This window comes from Bombina bombina, chromosome 9, assembly GCF_027579735.1.
Source record: "Bombina bombina isolate aBomBom1 chromosome 9, aBomBom1.pri, whole genome shotgun sequence".
Taxonomy (NCBI): Eukaryota; Metazoa; Chordata; class Amphibia; order Anura; family Bombinatoridae; genus Bombina; species Bombina bombina.
Window position 1 is genome coordinate 273,292,244 of NC_069507.1, and position 16,134 is coordinate 273,308,377.

The 16,134-nt window shown below is 44.7% G+C and overlaps 1 protein-coding gene across 1 annotated transcript in view; it reads left to right on the top strand.

Annotated features, from left to right (window-relative positions):
• The window catches only part of MFAP5 (microfibril associated protein 5), a 219,366-nt gene that overhangs the window by 125,782 nt on the left and 77,450 nt on the right, over window positions 1-16,134 (top strand). The window contains exon 4 of the mRNA XM_053692810.1: window positions 11,081-11,107. Coding sequence (XP_053548785.1) covers window positions 11,081-11,107 — 27 coding nt within the window. The remainder of the gene's footprint in view (window positions 1-11,080; window positions 11,108-16,134) is intronic.

Here is a 16,134-nt window from a genome sequence, read left to right on the forward strand (position 1 = left end):
GTCGTCCAGGTATGCACAAGCAAATTCCTGGAAGCCATCGAGGAGTCTATCCACCATACGCTGGAAGGTAGCCGGAGCATTCTTCATCCCATAGGGCATGACCTTAAACTGGTACAGGCCAAATGGGGTGACGAATGGCGACTTGGGGATAGCATCCTCGGCCAGGGGAATCTGCCAATAGCCCTTACACAGGTCTATGGTGGTCAGATAGCGTCCCCTAGCAATTCGGTCTAGTAATTCATCTACCCGGGGCATCGGGTAGGCGTCAGTGGTGGTCCTTTCGTTGAGCCGCCTTTAGTCCACACAGAACCGGGTGGTCCCATCTTTCTTAGGTACCAGGACTACAGGCGAAGCCCAAGGGCTATCGGAGTGCTCGATGACTCCCAGCCGAGCCATCTCCTTTATCTCCTTCCGCATTCCTTCTCGGACTGCTTCGGGGATACGGTAGGGGGGCTATCGCAGGGGATTCTGTCCAGGGGTCTCTACCTTATGTACAGCTAGGGTAGTGTAGCCGGGCTCTTGGGAGAACGTCGCCTGCTTCTCCCACAGAAGCTGTCTGGCATGTACCTTCTCTGTAGGGCTTAACCGGCCCCCTAGCTGCACTAGACTAGTGAGGTCAGTCTGGGGGTCCTTCTCTAGTAAGTTGGGCAGGAGTAAATTCTCTGGGTCGTCTGCAGCAGGGGCACACACTGCAGCGACATCCTCTGGCCTCTCCTGATACTCCTTCAGCATGTTCACATGAAAGGATCGCTGGATCCTTTCATCTGCACAGCTGGCTATAATATAGGTAGTATCACACACCTGAGCTAACACCTTATACGGGCCCTGCCAAGATGCTTGCATCTTGTTGGTCCTCACAGGCTTGAGCACCAAAATTTCTGTCCAACCTGGAAGACCCGCTGCCAGGCACCCCGATCGTACCACCTCTTCTGTCTCCCCTGGGCCACCTGGAGATTCTCCCTTACCATCAGGGACAGTTTCTCCATGCGGTCCCGGAGTTCCAGGACATATGGCACTATGGGGATCCCCTCCTGCTCTGTCTCTCCCTCCCAGTGTCCTCTAATGAGATCCAGGGGTCCGCGGACCCTTCTCCCATAGACTAACTCAAAGGGAGAGAACCCAGTAGATTCCTGGGGCACTTCTCTGTACGCAAATAACAGATGAGGCAGGAATCGCTCCCAGTCTCTGCAAGCGTCAGTAAAGGTCCTCAGCATCTGCTTGAGGGTGCCATTAAAGTGCTCGCAGAGACCGTTAGTCTGTGGGTGATAAGGCGAACTGAGCAGCGGTTTAATGCCGCACACCTTCCACAGCTGCTGGGTGAGCACAGCGGTAAACTGGGTCCCCTGATCGGAGAGAATCTCCTTAGGGAACCCGACACTAGTAAAAACCTTAACCAGGGCATCAGCTACTGTCTCTGCCTCTATATTAGACAGTGCTACTGCCTCTGGGTAATGAGTGGCGTAGTCCACCACAGTGAGAATATACTTACCTGATGGACTAGCTCTGGCCAGTGGACCCACAATGTCAACGGCTATGCGGGAAAAGGGTTCATCAATGATAGGCATAGACATAAGCCTAGCTTTTGGGTGATCCCCCCGCTTACCCACCCTCTGACAGGTGTCACATGTACTACAATATACCCGCACATCTCGGTTAAAATTGGGCCAGAAGAAATTTTGGGTGATCCTATGAGCTGTGCGGCGGGACCCTAGATGTTCAACTAATGGTAAATCATGCCCAATCGGCAGAATCTCTTGCCGGTATTTCGCAGGCACCACCAGCTGCCGATTCCGCGGAGGGGCAGTACTTTTCTGGGAAGGTTTAGGGATTCTATATTGTTACAAACTGCTATTTGTAACTGGCCCTTTAAATGGAAAATTTCCCTGCTTCCCTGGATTTTGGAGAAGCCTATTTGCCAGCCTCCTTCCTCATGACTATGGCCCCTGGAAGATTGTGCCCCTGAGAACATATTAACTTTTATTGGGTGTGTATGGCCCTTTGAGAACCGTCTGGGGACATATTGTGACTTTGGTGAACAATGCCCCTTTAAGACTATGTCCCCAGACCTGTGAAATGACTTGTCCCTGGCTTTCTCCCACTTGGTTCAGTGGATAGGGCTTGCTGAACCAAGTGCCACACAGGCAGAGTGTTCCACAGAGGGGGAGCACTATTGCAAAGGCATTGGTTTTCATTGTGTGCCATTAAGAGTTAATTTTGTTCAATTCTAAATACAAGTTTGCTGGGATCAGCTCTAATTAAGTTTAGTGATAAACCTTCCCTTTGTCTAATCAGCCTGCTAGTGATAAGGTGGACTGCATTGTTTTATTGTGTGTAAAATGTTATCTGCTGATGTAATTCTACTATGGCTTGTAAAAGGGCGTTGTCTCGCTATCTAAATGCATCAAATGTGTGATTGGGGATTTTATGCCTCTCCCTGAGACTGTCCTGTTTGCATGTAACCTCAATAAAAACCAGGCTGTGTGTTCCGGCACATCAGACCTATTCTGACCCTCTAACTTGCAGCTTTGACTCATGTTTGTAGGGGACAGCTATATCACTACAGGGATTGCTATGTTTTTCATACTCCCTTAGCTACAGGGATTGCTACAGAAGGAAGAGGTTCACCTACTGGAGCCTGGTCGTAGGTCCAGGGCGCAGAGCAGATGGCGAGATACCAGCCCAGCAGCGGTGGTTCGTAGAGTCTGCATTACGTATGGTGGCTACGCAGTAGTTATAGTGTCTACAGTGCTGATGATCCTTTGGGGAGCGCTAGGAGCATCCTTTTCTACGGTCCAACTTCCAGCCAGCCTGGAGGCAACCGTAACATATATAGCCTATCCCCCACCCACTCATAACGTTCCCCATCTACCCCCTCTTCTCCAGCATCTGCCCTAGCCCTATACTTCTGATGGGTTGGATCCTCCCGGGTTTCCCTCCCGTATGTTTTTGGGGTATCCCAGCCTAAGGGGGCCTGATCTAGGGTACAAGTCGGGGAAGAGAGTCTTACCTGGGTCTCAGCAGCAGGTGTGTCAGTCTCGGCGGCACGGGTCTGGGCACGGGTAGTCACAGGGTTAACATCAGCGGGACCCATCGGAGCGTAGGCAGAAACAAGGGGGGCCAAGTCATTTCCAAGGAGAACATCAGCTGGTAAAACCTTCATGACCCCCACATTCACATGTCTAGCACCCACTCCCCAATCCAAATGTACCCGGGCAACAGTTAGGTGGAGCACAGCACCCCCTGCTACCCTCACAGCCACAGTGTCTCCGGTGTGCTGGTTCTCGGACACCAAGTTCTTTTGGAGCAAGGTCATGGTAGCACCAGTATCTCATAGACCACTGACCTCCTTCCCATTCACTTTAACCAGTTGCTGGTGCTGTTGTCGGTTATCCCGATGGGCAGCTTGCACGGGGTCTGCTTCATGTAGGATGCCCCAGCATTCTTCCTCCTCTACGCAGTGGGCAGCAGGCTGAGGGTAACGTGGGTTTCCGCCGGCGGGTCTCCTCCAGGACTGTGCTTGGTTCGCTGTGTTTAGGGGACACTCTGGTCTTTTGTGCCCTAGTTGCTTACATCCAAAGCACCGAATAGGTTGTGAGTAGTCCCGTGAGTTGAACCGGGCTGTCTGAGGATAGTTTGTGGCTGAAGGCGGTGTGGTAGAGCGGTGCGCCGGGGGTTGGTAACTGGTAGCTGCTGGGGTGACTGTGGGTTGGTACTCCACTCTGGCAGGGGGCTTAGTGGTAGCAGTGTCCAGTTTGCGGGCATCCGTATACTCATCTGCCAGACGAGCAGCTTCATGCAGTGTGGAGGGTTTACGGTCCCGAACCCACTCTCTAACTCCTGTGGATAACTTGTCGAAGCAATGTTCCAACAGGAATAGCTGCAGCACCTCTTCCCCGGATACAGCTTGGCACCCCGCCATCCAGTGAGCTGCTGTGTGGTGCACCTTACGTGCCCACTCAACGCAGGAATCTCCAGCTAATTTAACAGTGTCTCTGAACCGCCTCCTATATGCCTCTGGTGTAATCGCATACCTGGAGAGCAGAGCCTCTTTTACAGCATTATAATCCCCAACTTCCTCATCTGGAATGGCCCGAAAAGCCTCGCTGGCCCGGCCGGATAATTTTCCGGATACTATCGTGACCCAGTCCTCTGCGGGTGCCTTGTGTAGTGCACATTGCCTCTCAAAATCCGCAAGGTACCCATCAATCTCTCCTTCTGTTTCCATTAATTTTTTAAAAGCTGCAAAATGTACCTTTCTCTTTTCCACTGGGGTTGCTGTGACTTGGGCTGCTGCAGCGCTGCTTTTGCGAAGTAGGTTGGCATCCACAGCTGCTATGACCCGGTCGATAGTTTCGGCAGTCGGGTTGGGGCCATAATGTACCAGTCTTATTTTAACCGCCCGGTCAAAGCTTGCTTCTTCGGGAGTTCTGTCTGATATGCTGGGCTCATTGGTTCCTTCGGGCCCTGGTACTCCGTCCATCTCGGTCCGTATTGTAATAATCTCCCTCTTCCTGAGGTTACTGGCTTGTCTGCCCCGTTGTTCTAGCAGGTCTTTAAGGGTGGCTCTTTTCAGCCTTTCATACTGTATTCCCATTAGGTCCAGATGTGTAGTTGCTCTTCTGGGCTATGAGGACTATTCCGTCGCTTGCCACCAATTGTAGCGGAGAGGCAGTAGGTTCCGCAATATCTTTTAGTTAGGCAGAGACATCCTCATCTTAAAAATGTCGTCTAAATAATTCAGTCCAAGTTTAAGTCTAAATCAGCTATTTATTTTGCTTCTAACCACTGCTTAAAACTGGTGCAACAACTCCAACTGCTAACAACAACTATCTTAGACAATACAGTTACTCAAAACTAACAGTTACTCAAAACTGAAGTTAACCCCTCCAGTAACTTGCGCCTTTATCAAGACTGTATGTCTGATACAGTCTTGATAAAGGCGCAAGTTACGGCGCTGAAAAGCGTAGAAAACCTGACATCGAGTGTGGAAAGATTGGCTCCAGTACAAGAAACACTCCCCCCACGATCCGGTTGCCTGATAGGTCCTCCGTGTACAACGTCAACGTCACACGCACACCAGGGTAGGAAGTAGCTGCGGAGGAAATTCAAACAGCGGTAAAGCCGCTTGGAGAACTCGACCTATTTACAAAAGCACTCTTCCCAGAACCCAAGGTAAAACAAAGAATAGAAACACGGAGGTAAGGAATATCAGAGGTCCGGTTAGGGGGAGAATAAACTGTAAACTTCCATCAGCACAGTACTGCATTTGGATTTTAACTGCTTCAGAATTAGTTGTGGCCACAACTTAAGGGAATCACAAGGATTACAAATCCGAACTTTCAGCAATTTTTTATGATAAGGATGTACCCCTATATGCTCTAAACAGATTTACTGTATGGTACTACCATAAATGACAATAGATACGATTTTTATTATTGTTTTTTAATATCTAAGTAAACGTCTTTTTAAACTTATAATGATTTTGTTTATTTATTCATTTAGAAGTACTATTTTGTTGATTAATTCATTTAGAGGTATAGTGACAATACACGGTGGATACACCAATACATATCTCTAAGAAATAGAAGATTTTTGCAAGTTACCCTTGAAGATTTTTGCAAGTTAGCTTTTTGTTTATTTATTTACACATTTTATACACTTTAGAATTTTTGAAGAGACACTTATTAAACACCAGAGTCACGCACTTTTTTTCAACAAACCGAGCTCATTACATCCTTAGTGAATATGCTGCATACAGTAATAATAAGACAGGAGAGCTCATTACATCCTTAGTGAATATGCTGCATACAGTAATAATGAGAAAGGAGAGCTCATTCTGTCCTTAGTAAATATGCTGCATACAGTAATAATGAGACAGGAGAGCTCAATCTATCCTTAGAGAATATGCTACATACAGTAATAATGAGACAGGAGAGCTCATTACATCCTTAGTGAATATGCTGCATACAGTAATAATGAGACAGGAGAGCTCAATCTGTTCTTAGTGAATATGCTGCATACAGTAATGAGACAGGAGAGCTCAATCTGTTCTTAGTGAATATGCTGCATACAGTAATAATGAGACTGGAGAGCTCATTACATCATAAGTGAATGTTACGGCACCCCCCAGCATAAAAGGGTTAAACCGCCGTTTAGTAGATCTTCCCTTCCAGAGGCACAGGCAGCATTCAGTAAATTTCCCCTCTCCCTCCCCCCAAGCACGAGTCAAAGCTCCATGGTGAGGGTCAAGCAGATATTAGCCAGAGCTGTGTGTTTATTTTTCATAAATACACATTCTTACACATTAGTACCACCCACAGGATTTTGTAAAACAATCGATAAGCATATACAATACACTCAGACCCACCCACACAAAATCCTCACCTCTGCCTGGGATACAATTACCTTACACAATGGTTGATGCAATTACCTTACACAATGGTTGATACAATTACCTTACACAATGGTTGATGTAATTATCACAGACAGAGAAATACAGTTCAATTGCCATGGAGCCAAAGTCTTTCACATAGTCTTTCGTTATACAAATGGGCTACATGGCATAGCTATCTGGGGTATCAGCGTTTCAACAGCAGGCGGGCAACCAGGCTCCTCCAATGCACAGTGGCGAGATTGGTCTCGTCACATCTCTCCCCTTTTCCAGACAGACTAACAGGGTATCTGACCTCCTGCCGTTCAGTGCCCTGGTTAGTCCAGCAACCCACCCATAAAACAAAATTAGTAGTACAGCCCACCCACAATAAATGGTTACTACACCTGAGTACGGGGAAAACTTGTCCATGTCCAGGTGCCTCACCACAGCTGTATGGGGGACTGGTACGCTGAATTGGTGAGTTGCGAGGTGGGCAGAGACCAGCTGTACTCTGCCCTGGTGCCTGCACTACCACGTAAGTAGCCTGGTGGGAGCCTGGTGGCTGGAGGGGGAGAATCGACTGTCTCCCCTTTGGATACATAGCTGTGCTGCTGGAGGGGGAGACCGATTGTCTCCCCTTTGGACAAAGTACCATGCTTCTGTGGGGGGAAACTGACTCTCTCTCCTCTGGTTAACCAGCCCTGTTGCTGGGGGACAGTACTGACTGTCCCTACCACCTGTGCTGTAAGTGCAGAGACCACGGTCCCATCTGCATGGTTGTGGAGCTTACTGTCTCCCCCTGGTGCGTTAAGCTGCCACTGGGGAGAGGGGGTATCAAGCTCCTCTCTCATACTTAGTTCCAGCCTCTGGGGAATGGAGACTGGGCTCCCAATTCCCTGCATATCCCTCTGCTGCTGGGGGACAGGACCAACTGTCTCTGCCCCCTGTAACTCAGCCTGCCGCTAGGGAATGGAGACTGGGCTCCCAATTCCCTGCAGGACCAGTGGAGAGACCTCGCTCCCATCTCCACCGGCCACCTGGGGTCCTTCCCAGTAAATCTCCACAATATCTTCCCAGCTGAATGGGTCTGGATCTGGGTCTTTCACCTTGCTGTCCTGCTGTGCCTTCCCAATGGAGTGGAAGAGATCTCGGTAGTCCTGCTCCAGTTCCCACTCCAGGGCTGCTAAGTGAGCCAGGTCTTGCTCTACCTCATGGGGGTCACCCCAGTCATGCCTAGCCTCCCTCTCGTAGAAAATGTCCTGAAGTCTGCTCTGCGCAGGGCTCCCGAAGTCAGGCTCTGCAAAGGACTCCCATAACAAGCCAGGACCATCAAACTCCTCTCCCTCTGGTTTGTCATGCTCGGCTGTCCAGGGTATATACTGTGCCATATACCACCAGAGCACCTGGTAGGCATCCTCCAGCCATAGCTCCTGCCATACCCGGTGCTCTAGTTCCTTCACCCATTCCTCCAGGGGCTGCTCTCCCAGGAAGGGCATCCACAGGGCCACTTGCTTCTGCAACCACTGCTCTTCACTGTGGAGACTCTCACCCCGCTGGTATTGTACATTATCCAGGGCCTGGTACCAGATGCCTTTCGTTAATGCATCCTGGCCATCCAGGTCCTCCTCCTCATATAACACTGCTGGTTCCATTCTGTTGCTTTTAGGGTCGCTGTACTGGGACATGCGTTGCCCCCAACTTGTAAATCCATGAATGGTGTCTCCTGTAGCTGTCCTTCTGGCTGTGGGAACGATCCTGTCACTGCCACCAATTGTTACGGCACCCCCAAGCATAAAAGGGTTAAACTGCCGTTTAGTAGATCTTCCCTTCCAGAGGCACAGGCAGAATATAGTAAATTTCCCCTCTCCCTCCCCCCAAGCATGAGTCAAAGCTCTGTGGTGAGGGTCAAGCAGATATCAGTCAGAGCTGTGTGTTTATTGTTCTTAAATACACATTCTTACACATTAGTACCACCCACAGGGTTTTGTAAAACAATCGATAAGCATATACAATACACTCAGACCCACCCACACAAAATCCTCACCTCTGCCTGGGATACAATTACCTTACACAATGGTTGATGCAATTACCTTACACAATGGTTGATACAATTACCATACACAATGGTTGATACAATTACCTTACACAATGGTTGATGTAATTATCACAGACAGAGAAATACAGTTCAATTGCCATGGAGCCAAAGTCTTTCACATAGTCTTTCGTTATACAAATGGGCTACATGGCATAGCTATCTGGGGTATCACTGTTCAAATAGGGCAAGTACTGAATGACCCGGCTTTCATGTCTTTGCAGGGGAAAAGTAAGCGTTTCAACAGCAGGCGGGCAACCAGGCTCCTCCAATGCACAGTAGCGAGATTGGTCTTGTCACAGTGAATATGCTGCATACAGTAATAATGAGACAGGAGAGCTCATTCTGTCCTTAGTGAATATGCTGCATACAGTAATAATGAGACAGGAGAGCTCATTACATCCTTTATGAATATGTTGCATACAGTAATAATGAGACAGGAGAGCTCATTCTGTCATTAGTGAATATGCTGCATACAGTAATAATGAGACAGGAGAACTCAATATGTCCTTAGTGAATATGCTGCATACAGTAATAATGAGACAGGGGAGCACATTACATCCTTAGTGAATATGCTGCTTACAGTAATAATGAGACAGGAGAGCTCATTCTGTCCTTAGTGAATATGCTGCATACAGTAATAATGAGACAGGAGAGCTCAATCTGTCCTTAGTGAATATGCTGCATACAGTAATAATAAGACAGGAGAATTCATTACATCCTTAGTGAATATGTTGCATACAGTAATAATAAGACAGGAGAATTCATTACATCCTTAGTGAATATGTTGCATACAGTAATAATGAGACAGGAGAGCTCATTCTGTCCTTAGTGAATATGCTGCATACAGTAATAATGAGACAGGAGAGCTCATTCTGTCCTTAGTGAATATGCTGCATACAGTAATAATGAGACAGGAGAGCTCATTCTGTCATTAGTGAATATGCTGCATACAGTAATAATAAGACAGGAGAATTCATTACATCCTTAGTGAATATGTTGCATACAGTAATAATGAGACAGGAGAGCTCATTCTGTCCTTAGTGAATATGCTGCATACAGTAATAATGAGACAGGAGAGCTCATTCTGTCCTTAGTGAATATGCTGCATACAGTAATAATGAGACAGGAGAGCTCATTCTGTCATTAGTGAATATGCTGCATACAGTAATAATGAGACAGGAGAGCTCATTCTGTCATTAGTGAATACGCAACATACTGTAATAATGAGACAGGAGAGCTCATTCTGTCCTTAGTGAATATGCTGCATACAGTAATAATGAGACAGGAGAGCTCATTCTGTCCTTAGTGAATATGCTGCATACAGTAATAATGAGACAGGAGAGCTCATTCTGTCCTTAGTGAATATGCTGCATACAGTAATAATGAGACAGGAGAGCTCATTCTGTCATTAGTGAATATGCTGCATACAGTAATAATGAGACAGGAGAGCTCATTCTGTCATTAGTGAATACGCAACATACTGTAATAATGAGACAGGAGAGCTCATTCTGTCCTTAGTGAATATGCTGCATACAGTAATAATGAGACAGGAGAGCTCAATCTGTCCTTAGTGAATATGCTGCATACAGTAATAATAAGACAGGAGAATTCATTACATCCTTAGTGAATATGTTGCATACAGTAATAATGAGACAGGAGAGCTCATTCTGTCCTTAGTGAATATGCTGCATACAGTAATAATGAGACAGGAGAGCTCATTCTGTCCTTAGTGAATATGCTGCATACAGTAATAATGAGACAGGAGAGCTCATTCTGTCATTAGTGAATATGCTGCATACAGTAATAATGAGACAGGAGAGCTCATTCTGTCATTAGTGAATACGCAACATACTGTAATAATGAGACAGGAGAGCTCATTCTGTCCTTAGTGAATATGCTGCATACAGTAATAATGAGACAGGGGAGCTTATTCTGTCCTTAGTGAATATGCTGCATACAGTAATAATGAGACAGGAGAGCTCATTCTGTACTTAGTGAATATGCTGCATACAGTAATAATGAGACAGGAGAGCTCATTCTGTCATTAGTGAATACGCTACATACAGTAATAATGAGACAGGAGAGCTCATTCTGTCATTAATGAATACGCTACATACAGTAATAATGAGACAGGAAAGCTAATTCTGTTCTTAATGAATATGCTACATACAGTAATAATGAGACAGGAGAGCTCATTCTGTCCTTAGTGAATATGCTACATACAGTAATAATGAGACAGGAGAGCTCATTCTGTCATTAGTGAATACGCTACATACAGTAATAATGAGACAGGAGAGCTCATTCTGTCCTTAGTGAATATGCTACATACAGTAATAATGAGACAGGAGAGCTCATTCTGTCATTAGTGAATACGCTACATACAGTAATAATGAGACAGGAGAGCTCATTCTGTCCTTAGTGAATATGCTACATACAGTAATAATGAGACAGGAGAGCTCATTCTGTCATTAGTGAATACGCTACATACAGTAATAATGAGACAGGGGAGCTTATTCTGTCCTTAGTGAGTCTGAGGTGGTGTACTGTAGGACGAGTTGGCTTCACACTATATTATTTGTATTTATTTATTTATGTAATTATTTTTTGTACAGATGATGCAGACACCACCCCTGCAGCAGGTGAGTGAGCCAGTGTATGGAGGGTGGTAAGTGGTCATATCAGGGCAGGTAAGTGTGAGTGCGTGTGAGAGGGGCGATTTGCATCAGTGTGTGATGCATGTTATATGTGACATGTGATGTGTGATATGTGTGATGCATCTAATGTGAGTGACACGTGTGATGCATGTTAGGTGTGACGTGTGATTTGTGTGACGCATATGATGCAAGTTATGTGTGACGTGTGACGTGTGATGTGTGTGATGCATGTGATGTGTGACATGTGATGTGTGTGATGCATGTGATGTGTGACATGTGATGTGTGTGATGCATGTTATGTGGGACACATGTGATGTGTGTGTGATGCATGTTATGTATGAAGTGTGTGACACATCTGATGCGTTAGGTTTGACATGTGTGATGTGTGTGATGCATGTGATGTGGAGCATGTGTGATGTGTGTAATGTGTTTTATGTGTGAAATGTGTTTTTGACATGTGTGATGTGGGACATGTGTGACGTGTGTGATGTGTTTATTTGACACGTGTGATGCATGTTAGGTGTGCCATGTGTGATGTGAGTGACACATGTTATGCATGTTATATGTGACATGTGATGTGTGTGATGCATGTTATGTGTGACGTGTGTTATGCATGTTATGTGTGTTATGCATGTTATGTGTGTTATGCATGTTATGTGTGATGATTGTTATGTGTGTTATGCATGTTATGTGTGACGTGTTATTTGTGTGATGCATGTTATGTGTGATGCATGTGATGTGGGACACGTGTGATGTATGTGATGCATGTTATGTGTGATGCATGTGATGTGGGACACGTGTGATGTGTGTGATGCATGTTATGTGTGATGCATGTGATGTGGGACACGTGTGATGTGTGTGATTCATGTTATGTGTGATGCATGTGATGTGGGACACGTGTGATGTGTGTGATTCATGTTATGTGTGATGTGTGTGATGCATGTTATGTGTGATGTATGTGATGTGAGTGACACATGTGATGTACATGTATAATATATGTTGGATGTTTTTAACCCTTACACTTTGCTCTTCCCTTCTCTGGTAAATCAGTTTTACTACAGATTTGTGATATCAAGTTAGGCGCTTATCGTCAGCGTAGTCCAGCGATATTGCATGCTGTTTAATTCAAATAGTGAAAGCTCCAGCGAGTAGCGTTTCATTACTCTGGGGGAGGGAGAAGGATCAGGGGGTGGGAGTTTTCAGGTGAGAGGGTAATAATTAACCTTACAAGCTAACTGATTAACCCCTTCACTGCTGGGAATTTCAGAAGTGTGGTGAACAGCTGCAATTAGTGACATTCTAATTGTCAAGAAGCAATGGCAAAGTTAACAATTTTTTTTTATATGATTGTATCTGGCAGTCAAATAGTGGCATCAAAAATACTAAAAAGGGCCTAGATCAATACCTTGGGTTGTCTACTTTAAAAATGGTTATAGGTAAATAAAAAAATCTAAAGCAACTTTAAATGCTAAAAATTCTCTGGTACTTGGGGACAATTTTTCTCTGAAATTCCCTGTAGAGAAGGGGTTTATAAAACTATCTAATTATGTAAAGTATTAGTGAAGGTAAGTGATGGGGAATTGCCCTATAACTGGCTTTAGGTCAGCTCACCTCTTTATATGGATAAAGTGGTTGGGTTGTGCAAAAACATAAATACCAGGGACCCCCAATGTCAGGGACCCAAAAGCTCAGTCTTTACTTCTTTAACTGGAAAACCCATCAGATTAATTGGTTTCCAGTTCCCCCTCTCACTGATGACACCTAAATGTATGTATCTTTTACCTACGTACCTTATCGATTCTACATTGTATCACAGTCTCTCACTATTCTCTCTGTTAACCAAGTCTGAACTTCTAGCGCTTCCCTAAGTGTCCCAATCACTGTTGACATCTTCACAATAACAGAATCACCTCATACCCCCTGTCTTGCAGTATCCCTTGATCCTGCAATTCCCTCTACTCCCCCCCCCCTCCCCCATACCCAACCTCTTAGCAAATGTTGCCATTTTAATCTCTGGCCATTCTACACTCAAGACACAATAACAATTCTGGTCCACTAACTCATTAGATCACTGACTTACATTTCAATCGACCACCATCAATTCAATCTGTTCTAAATGCTGCTGCCAGGATTACCTATTTTACTACTTGTTCCGCTTCTGCCCCCCCCCCCTTTTGTCAGTCCCTACACCATCTTCCACCATCCTCAAAATCAAATGAAAGGTTCTAACACTCACCAATCCAACCACAATATCTGTCTAACCGTATGTCAGGTCCAATCTTTATATACTCCTCTAGCCCTCTCCTTCATTTCTCTCAGAGCATGATGATCTAAACCTCTCAGCTCAGGTGAGATGATCTAAACCTCTCAGCTCAGGTGAGATGATCTAAACCTCTCAGCTCAGGTGAGATGATCTAAACCTCTCAGCTCAGGTGAGATGATCTAAACCTCTCAGCTCAGGTGAGATGATCTAAACCTCTCAGCTCAGGCGAGATGATCTAAACCTCTCAGCTCAGGTGAGATGATCTAAACCTCTCAGCTCAGGCGAGATGATCTAAACCTCTCAGCTCAGACGAGATGATCTAAACCTCTCAGCTCAGACAAGATGATCTAAACCTCTCAGCTCAGGTGAGATGATCTAAACCTCTCAGCTCAGGTGAGATGATCTAAAATGATCCTCTAGCACTGCCAGTTCCCTAGTGAAATTCTTAAAAGGCAGATTTGCTTTACTTCTCCAAGGGTCATTCCTTGTGTTTCTGTATGTGAAGGAGACACAAGCCCAGTGCAATATAGCCCTGCATGACATAACAGTTCTGCTGCATTTACACTTTGTGCTTTGCATTTTATAATACTTTACACTTCTAACTAAGTTTTGTTACAATTAAGCTTTCTATTATGTATTTGATTTTGTATACAGCAGTGTATTTAGGATTGTGATTTTACAAATTCTGATTATGCCTAACAAATTAGGACCATACTTTGTATAATCATGTGTATCTTTTACAATGTATATTGCACTTTGTATTTGTTTTATTTAAAATAAAACTGTTAGCTTCAGTTTCCGAGAGTGCTTCATTACTTTCTATGGGCCTTTTGATCAAAGATACTCTAGTTTGGAGAGAAATTATAGTTCAGACTTTGCAGGGGCTGAAATCACTGAATTATATAAGAAAAAGTGTGGAACCATATAGATGAGAGATGCTATCCATAGAAAAAAATTAAGCTCTCTGGGATACAGACTTTAACAGGGGAGTAGAAGGTAACTGGAGAACCCCTGGGGTTGATATAAAGGGGCCAATTTATAAAGTGTCTGGCGGACAAGATCCGCTGTAGCTGTTGGCATTTATCATTGCACAAGCATTTCGTGTGAAATGCTTGTGCAATGCTGCCCCCTGCACATTTGCGGCCAATCCGCCGCTAGCTGGGGGTGTCAATCATCCCGATCGTATCTGACCTCAGAGGTGGCAGATGAGTTAATGAGCAGCGGCCTCACAAACGCTGCTTCTTAACTTTTGTTTTCGGAAACTGCTGCATCCGCAACTTAGTCAATTGGCCCCAAAGGCTCAGTTTGCATCAATTGCAAAGTAAACTGAAATGTTTTCATTACAATTTAACTTGCTTTTGTCTATAGTTTAGTGTATATTACTTTTCTGTTAGTTAAAATAAGTGTAGTGTGAATTTCGAGCAAACTTCATCTGCATACAGCTGGCGAGAAAATTCAGTGAGACCAAATTGTTTAAAATGCTTACATCACTTCACAAGAATTGTGAGAGAGATTCAGACATACCCTGGAAACTCCCCTGTTCAGCTAAAGGAACTCTCCTGCCCCTTTCCACATTTTGAAAATTTTTGTTTTATTTTACAATAGAGATAAAACCAAGTGCAATGTAAAAGATAGACTGAAGTATACAACAAATGATCCTAATTTGTTAAAAGTAACACAGAAACTTTAAAAAAAAATAATCTGAAATTGAAAACTCACTTCTGGACCTAAATCTACAAAATATAAAAGTGCAAAGCTTAAATGCAATAATACTGAGAGAACCCAATCTGAAGTGTAGAGTAATATAAAATACAAAGCACAAAGTGTAAGTGTAACAAAACTCTTATATGACACTATATTGCACTGGGCTTGTCTCTGCTTCACATACATAAATAATAGAGATCTCCCAGTGCTGCAGTGTTCTGCCCTTTTTCTTTGAGCATTCAGTGAATTCAGCCCCTGTGAAGTCTGGACTACAATCTCTCTCCAAGCTGCAGAATCTTTGAATATCAGGGACTCAGTCACTCACTCCCCATCTTCAGGAAGTCTCTCTTGTATTATTATGCCCATGCTATAGATTACTCTTCCTCAGCCTGTAAGACTCTCCTCCAGTATTTCTTCCTTCAAAACCTCCCTCATTAGAGAAGCTGCACAAACATCATGTCTCACAACAAAGGCCAGTTTTTCAAACTAGAAACGTAATATCATCAACAGAGCCAGACCTACAGTAATCACACATTGCATGTCACTTCCACTCTCTGTTATTTAAGGGCCAATTCTGTAAAGCTCTTTGGGCTGGTGAGTTTCTATACAAATGTTCCCCAACCCTTCTATTTCCATGGTGAGATTCTATAAAAATGCTGGCAACCCTTCTGTTTCCCTGGTGAGTTTCTATAGAAATGCGCCCCAACCCTTCTATTTCCCTGGTGAGTTTCTATACAAATGTTCCCCAACCCTTCTGTTTCCCTGGTGAGTTTCTATAGAAATGCTCCCCAACCCTTCTGTTTCCCTGGTGAGATTCTATAAAAATGCTCCCCAACCCTTCTATTTCCCTGGTGAGTTTCTATAAAAATGCTCCCCAACCCTTCTATTTCCCTGGTGAGTTTCTATAAAAATGTTCCCCAACCCTTCTATTTCCCTGGTGAGTTTCTATAAAAATGCTGCCAACACTTCTATTTCCCTGGGGAGTTTCTATAAAAATGCTGCCAACCCTACTATTTCCCTCGTGAGTTTCTATAAAAATAGAGCC